Source organism: Nicotiana tomentosiformis, chromosome 6, assembly GCF_000390325.3.
Source record: "Nicotiana tomentosiformis chromosome 6, ASM39032v3, whole genome shotgun sequence".
Lineage (NCBI taxonomy): Eukaryota > Viridiplantae > Streptophyta > Magnoliopsida > Solanales > Solanaceae > Nicotiana > Nicotiana tomentosiformis.
In genome coordinates, this window is record NC_090817.1 from 14452994 (window position 1) to 14461019 (window position 8026).

General features: G+C 39.9%; 1 protein-coding gene across 1 annotated transcript; it reads right to left on the bottom strand.

Annotated features, from left to right (window-relative positions):
* Nucleotides 1–1385: 1385 nt before the first annotated feature.
* Nucleotides 1386–2300, bottom strand: LOC104096379 (uncharacterized). Its single transcript, XM_070178239.1, has one exon. It carries the CDS (start codon nucleotides 2298–2300, stop codon nucleotides 1386–1388), a length of 915 nt encoding a protein of 304 aa, XP_070034340.1.
* Nucleotides 2301–8026: the final 5726 nt, after the last annotated feature.

An 8026-nucleotide genomic window follows, 5' to 3' on the forward strand; every position in this document is an offset into this window, starting at 1 on the left:
TCTGCATTCTCTTCCCTCGGGATGTGCGTGATTGACCACTCCCTAAACAGAGCGAGCAGATCCTGAACCTTCACTACTTATTTCCGCATGCGTTCCTCCTAGACTTCGAAGATCCTGTAGTCCTGATTTACCACCAACTAGGAGTCGTATTTGATTTCTATGACCTTAGAGTCCATTACCCGAGCCAATTCGAGCCCTACAATCAAATCTTGATACTCCGCTTCATTGTTAGTCATCAGAACAGTTCTTATGGCTTGCCTTAGGGTTTCTCCCAAAGGCGTGGTTAATACTATGCTGAGCCCGGACTCTTTCACATTGGAAGCTCCATCCATGAACAAGTTCCAAACTCCTGATGTCAATTCCGACACCATTACTGCTTCTTTAATAGCTAAAGGTATCAGTACCAGACTGAAGTCGGCCACAAAGTCGGCCAAAACTTGTGACTTAATTACAGTCCTAGGTTTATACTCTATGTCAAATTCACTCATTTCGATGGCCCATTTGGCCAGCCTACCTGAGAGTTCAGGCTTATGAAGGCTAAGGCCAATTTTTCCAGATGTGGATAGCGCGTTTCTACTCCCGTTAAAATTTTACTAACGTAGTAAATATGAGATTGTGTACCTTCGTCTTCACGGACTAAAACAACACTTACTGCAACCTCCCAGACTACTAAGTAGATCAACAGGTTTTTGCCTTTCTCCGATTTTTATAGTAATGGAGGACTCAACAAATACCTTTCCAAATCCCTCAAAGCATGTTGACATTCCGGGGTCCATTCAAAGTTGTTCTTCTTTTTGAGCAGCGAGAAGAAATAATGGGATTTCACCGAAGACTGGGAAATGAATCTTCTCACAGCGGCCAATCTCTACGTTAGCCTTTGAACCTCTTTTACTCTTGATAGCTGGTCCGGGATATCTTCGATAGCTTTGATTTTATCAGGGTTAACCTCGATCCCTCTTTGTGACACCAGGAATCCCAGGAACTTTGTGACCCCGAATGCACACTTCTCAAGGTTAAGCTTCATGTTATGCTTCCTTAGGATGTCAAACATTTCTTGCAAGTGTTTGAGATGATCACCTGCGTTCAAAGACTTAACAAGCATTTTATCTATGTAAACTTCCATTGTTTTCCCTATTTGCTTTTCAAACATCTTGTTCACGAGCCGTTTATAAGTGGCTCCGATGCTTTTTTGCCCGAAGGGCATCACATTGTAACAATATGTGCCAAAATTTGTTATAAACAAAGTCTTTTCCTGATCCTCCAGGTTCTTTTTGATTTGGTTGTACCCAGAATAAGCATCTAGGAAACTCATTAACTCGTGCCGGGTTGTTGCATCAATTATTTGATCAATGTTTGGCAATGGGAATAAGTCTTTTGGGAACACCTTATTTAACTACTACTACGTTAGCTAACCAATCAGGATATTTTACCTCTCGGACTGAACTGATATCAAGCAGTCGAGTTACCTCTTCTTTGACAAATTTGTTTCTGACCTCGGCAATAGGACCTTTTTTTTGTCTTACGGGAGGGAAGCTGGGATCCAAGCTTAGTTTGTGTATGACCACTTTTGGCGGGGTACCCGTCATATCCGTATGCGGCCATGCAAAACAATCAACAATACATTTTAGGAATTCAATAAATCCATACCTAAGCTTGGGGTGCAGTCCTGTCCTCAAGTGGAACTTCCTTTCTAAGAACTTTTCGAACAATGCGACTTGTTCAAGTTCCTCCGATGTAGATTTTGTGGCATCCGTCTCTTCTGGTACCTGAAAAATACCTTGGTACCTGATAAGATTCCGATGAATCTTCCCCCTGGTTGATTTCGCTTGGCTTGGAAGCAAGCGTTGGTTCCTGTAATTGCTATGCCGCAGTATCCTTCCCTTTGATGGCACAACCTGCATTTCATTCAACCATGGTCTCCCCGGGATGATGTTGTAACCCATATCTCCATCCACCACCTCAAAAAGGGTCATCTTCATCACCCCTTTGGCATTGGTGGGCAGCAAGATCTCTTCTCGGCTTGTCACACTTGCTAGGTTGAACCCGACGAGGAGCTTTGTGGCTGGAATGATGCTTCCGATGATATTGAATTGCTCCAACACTCTCCATTGTATGATGTTGGCCAAAATTCCCGGGTCCACCAAAATACATTTAATTTTAAAATCTAAGACATTTAAATAAATTACCAACGCATCATTGTGCGGTAGCAGCAATCCATTTGCGTCTTCCTCCGTGAAAGTGATGGCGTCTTCAACGTTTTCTAGGAGCCTTTTATTATGGGTCACTAATACCTTCATCATTTTTTCCGCCGAGAATGTAACTCTGCTAATCTCGTTCCCCCCGAAAATCATGTTGATCATCAAACGCGGGGAATCTTATCCTGCTATTGAAGGCTCTACTTTATCGCAATTGTGACCGTAGCTGTTCTTAGCCCTGTCACTTAAGAATTCCCTGGGATGGACGTTTTTCAACAATGTCACCACCTCTTCGCCAAAATGCTGACAGTCCCTAGTATGGTGGCCGTTTGTCCTGTGGTACTCGCACCACAAGTTAGGATCCCTTTGGATGGGATCAGATCTCATTGGTTTCAGGAATTGTTCTTATTTGTTGTTCCTCATGGAGGACACCAGCTCCACTACGCTGACATTGAAGTTGTATTTAGAAAGCCTAGGGTAGGAAGAATCTCGAGGACCTGATGTTTCCCTGTCCTGTAACGACCTGTTATTTTGGTCGAGGTCAGCTCTTCTATCAGTAGAGAATCTACCCGCCAATCAGAAAACTCTACCATGTCCTTTGACCCGTTCATAGGGCAATAACCGAATCCTCGAAGACCGTTGAACTATGTTGAAACCATCTTTCGATTTCTCTTTATTCTTCTCCCGGTCCCAACCCTTAACCGACACCGGGAAACTGAGCTGATCATCCTCAATCCTTATATTTGACTCGTACCGGTTGTCAATATCCGCCCAAGTTGTTGCTTGAAAATTGAGCAAACTTTCTTTTAATTTTCAGGAAGCGTCGGAGCTTCTCGAATTCAGGCCTTTGGTGAATGCTTTAGCCACCCATTCTTTCGGTACAGTTGGTAGCAACATCCTTTCCTTCCGCAATCTGGTTATAAACTCCCACAGCGACTCGGACTCTCCTTGCACAATCCTGAATATATCGGCATTTCGAGCCTATACCTTTCTGGCCCCGGCATGGGCCTTGATGAAAAAGTCCGCGTGCATCTCAAAGGAGTCTATAGAATGCCTGGGAAAAAGCAAATACCACGTCAGGGTTGCGTTCGTAAGAGTCTCCACGAATTTCATCAGCATCATTCACTCAATCTCGTGAGAAGCTAAATCATTTCCCTTCATCGTCGTTGTATAGGTGGTGATATTCTCCTGAGGATCTAAAGTCCTATCATACTTCGGCACGTATGGCATTTTAAACTGCTTTGGGATCAATTCTGGTGCCGCGCTTGACTTGTACGACAATTGTGTGTACTTCTTTGAGTCCTGCCCTTTCAGCACTGGTGATGCGCCCAAAATTTGATCCATTCGGGCGTTCACTTCCCTCATAAACCGCATGAGTTCGATTTTAAAGGGATCACTCTCGTTGTTGTGACCAGATCCATTACCCCTAGCCCCATCGGAGTCGATCTCGCCCCTCGGGGTGTTGTTGTTGACCCTCTGCGTTGTTTGATTTGTGGGAGCACCTGGAAGAACTGGACCTCGTCTATTTGCGTTGTTGGAAGCACCCGACAACTCCTGCTTCAGCTTCGTCATGATCTTATCTTGTCATGTGAGATGGCCTATAATGGCCTCCTGTTGCTCCTGCACGACCCTAACTACTTCGACTACATGCTCTTCTTCAGCATCATCAGGAGTTGCCTCCCGAACAGGTCACAGATATTGGCCGTCGTGGCCTCATTGCCCTCGTTGCGGATATTGCTGATTGAATCCTTATGCTGAGGCAGATTTCCTTGGGCCTCAACGTTGTGTGTGTTGTTAACACCGTTATCTACCATTTTTTATGAGTTTTTGCTAAGAACAAATAATCAAACAAATTAGTAATAGATGCAAGGATCAATTCAATTACACAACTGTCTATGCCCCACGGTGGGTACCAAACTGCTTACCCATAAAACGGTACAGTTGAATTTATACGTGGTTTATAGACAAGTGAATTAATTTGATCCAAATATAACAGATGGATTAGACATAAATATAAGACTTAGCCTTAAAATTGAAATAAACGACAGATATCTTTGTTCCGGGGAAGTAAGCAAGAAAGTAAAATGTCATTTGAGCTTTTGATGAAGTATAATATATGCTTGTTAGAAAATCCGTGTTCTTACAATGATGATAGAGCTAACTATTTATAGTTACACCTAGGGAACAAGGTCCTAGGATTAAGCTCCTCTTTAATGACAATTATGAGGGCCATTGAAGAATGTGTAACGGTGGACAGTGAATGCCATATTTTCGGTAACGGATCATGCACTTAATGTTGTAGAATATTCTTCATTGAATGCTACCGAATGACGACATTTATTTTGTCTTTATGAGTAGCATTCTCTCCGATGACAAGCGAGTTCATTGTCTTCGGGTTTGACTATCTTCTGTCTTCGGGTTTGACTATCTTCTGTCTTCGGTTCCACGTGTCGCTTTCTCATGCGATCATTAAATATGAACATATTTATAAAAGCACGAATGTTAAAATGCTAAATGTTGAACGACTAAAATATCCCTGAAATATTGATAGACTTTTATACCCCTTTGAAAAGAGAATTAAGCTCCACTCTATGTTGGATAAAATTGCAATATCTATTAGAATTTTAATACTAGATGAACTAATATTTAATATTTTCAAGTTGGCTAAGAATTCGTTACTTTCAGTCTCCTACCAAACTATATTTTTGAGTTTCAATAATAAATACTTAACCTACTTTAGAGAAACTATTATCATTAAGTTTTCCGTCCTATTTCAACTAAATTACTTATTGATAGGGGAGATGCCTCATGTTCCGTTTAGAATTTATGGTGAGGTGGTGCACCAATTCTATTTGAATTGCAATTGGAAAATATTTGGCAATGATCAAGTAATTTCATAGGCAGGACTAGCATAATTCTTGTTTGCTTCGATTTGTAGTGACATTGTAACTTTTTCATTTTGGGAGTTTGGGACAACCTATTGTAACTTGATTCCAAGTCAAAACGTCAGGTGCCCCAATGTTTCTACTGCAAACATATGTTTCTATTAATTTTTATATGATGAAGACTTAACTACTATCACCTTAGGTACATATTCTCTACCAATTATCATGGGATATATATATAAAACCCCTTTTTCAATTGAACTTATGTAGAACAAAACCCAAGAATTATCCCATAAAACAACGAACAACGAAAATAGTAAATAAAAGGCTTGGTTGAATCTTTCATTCCAAAGTCCAAACTGAAAATGACAAGGGAAATAATCTTTGAATATATTCTCTAAAAGGCAAAATGATGTTGATAACTCATTAATGGCTCATTCACGGCATGCAAGTACAATACAATTTGAGTTATATACACGGGATAGTAATTTCATATGTGATAGCAAATTAATCACTAAAATAATTAAGTTATTAAATAATATTTATCACACAAATTTATTAAATTATCGTATTATGAGTGATTTGACTGTGTAAATATATTTATATCAGTATATATAATTTGAATTTTCGTTCAAAAATACAAGCATATAGTTACTGCCATTCATATGAGTGAGACAACTGGTATCTTTGACTGTTCATTCTTTCCTTCCCCTTTTCCCTATTTCAGCTAAACTATTGGTGCCCATTCTCAAACAAATGCGAGGCTACATTTTCTCCACCATTTCACTTAATTCTTTTATTTTTCTTATGATCAGGTATACCTGCATTAGGGTTTGATTAATCTGAATTTGAGTCGGAGAGTCTCACTTTATGGGTTAAAACCCACTTTACTAAAGGTGACTCTATATATATACCCAAGACTTGATCTCAAAACATCTAATTAAAAATGGAAGGTACTTGTCATTTCAACACAGTCTTTGTAATCTTTTTAATTACAAGCCCAAGAAATTCTAATTCTTTAATTGTGATGAACAAGTAATATATAGTAGGATGCATCCATTAAAAATCAATAATTTGTATTGCCTTTGAGCTGCCATTTGCACCTATTTCACAGTAGCAATTCAATATGATGCTCTTTTAATACTAACTAGTGGTTGGCACTTCATGTAAACAAAAAAAAAACGAAAAAGATAAGTCAAATTTGCATCTCATTTTATTGCTTTGTTGTGAAAATAGGCTCCTTCTTCACCAAGAACATTATGGTGCTTCAATATTGAAAGCTTGAAATTATTGTTTGGGGGTGAAAACTGAAAGTTAATGATTGATGTTAAAATCGTTTGAATTTATACTTAAATGTTTAGTGCAAACATTGAATTAGTGATTTACCTTGAAAATTTCAAAATTCTAATGTTGTAACGATCCAACTGGTCGTATTAAGCTCTAGCATGTCGTTCGATGGTTTGAGACCTTGAGTAACTTCACTTCAGGTATTATGACTTGTACACGTGATCGGAATTGAATTTCGGAAAGTTCGAATTGATTTGGAAAGAAAAATTCTAATTTCGGAAGCTTTAAGTTGGAGTAATTGACTAAGGTTTGACTTTTGAGTAAACGACCTCGGAATCGGTATTTGAAGGTTCCAACAGGTTCGTATGATGATTTTGGACTTGGGCGTATGTCCGGATCGAGTTTTGGATGAACTAGGGAGTGTTTCGGCGCCTATTGTGGAAAGTTGGCATTTTGAAAGAATTTCATAAATTTGGATTGAAATATATTTTAATATTATCGATGTCTGTTTGAAATTCCGAGCTTGGGAATAGCTACGTATGGTGATTCTGGTCTTAAGAGTGCGTTGAGATGTGGATTTGAAGGTCTGTAGGTCATTTTGGGATCATTTGGCGAAAGTTGGAAGTTGAGGGTTTTTGGAAGTTTGAGGGGGAGTGTACTTTTATATATCAGGGTCAAATTCTGATTCCGAAAGTTGGAGTAGGTCCATAATGTCAAATGTGACTTATGTGCAAAATTTGAGGTCAATCGGACGTGATTTGATAGGTTTCGACATCGAATGTGGAAGTTAGGAGTTCAATGGTTCACTAAGCTTGAATCGATGCGCAAATTGTAAATTTGACGTTGTTTGATGTTATTTAAGGCCTCGAGCAAGTTTGTGTTATGTTATGAGGCTGGTTGGTGTGATTGGACGGGGTCCGGGGGCTCGGGTGTGATTCAGAGTGGTTTCGGACCAATTCTGGTTGTTTTGACTGTTGTTGTTGCTGGTTTTGTCCTTCACTAACACAAAGGGAGTCCTGCGTTCGCGAAGAAGGATTTTTGGGCGGTTGATTGTTGTTCATCGGGAACGCGACACAGGGGTCAGAACGCGGAGAAGGGCCTGAGGAACCTATGCGAATGCGAAGGGCCGATCGCGAACGCATAGAAGGAAAGGTGGAGCTGGGCCTGGAGCAGGTTGGCCTTCACGAACGCGACTCTTAGACCGCGAACGTGAAGAGAAATTTTGAGGCAGTGGCATTTGGCCTTCGCAAAATCGAAGCGTTTCACGCGAACGCGCAGAAGGGTCGCCTGGGTAGTGTATAAGTTTGCCAAAACGGGTTTTGACTTATTTTATCTCAATCTTCCATGGGAGCAGAGCTAGGGGCAATTTTTGAAGGAGCTTCGTCGTCAACCATCACAAGGTAAGTGATTCCCATCTATTACAAGTTAAATACTTGGTTTATATATGGATTTAAATATGGAAATTAGTAGAAATTTGGGATTTTGAAGAAAACCCTAGAAATTAATATTTTTGGAATTTGACCACGAAATTGGGCATGGAATTTTGAATAAATTATATATTTGGGTTAGTAATATTATGGGTAATGTTTATCTTCGAAAATTTTCGGAATTCGGGCACGTGGGTTCGAAGGTCGGCTTTATCGATTTTTCAAACAGAAT

What these genes read in the sequence shown, in the direction of transcription:
- LOC104096379 (XM_070178239.1), bottom strand. Translation starts at nt 2,300, where the DNA reads ATGATGAAGGTATTAGTGACCCATAATAAAAGGCTCCTAGAAAACGTT.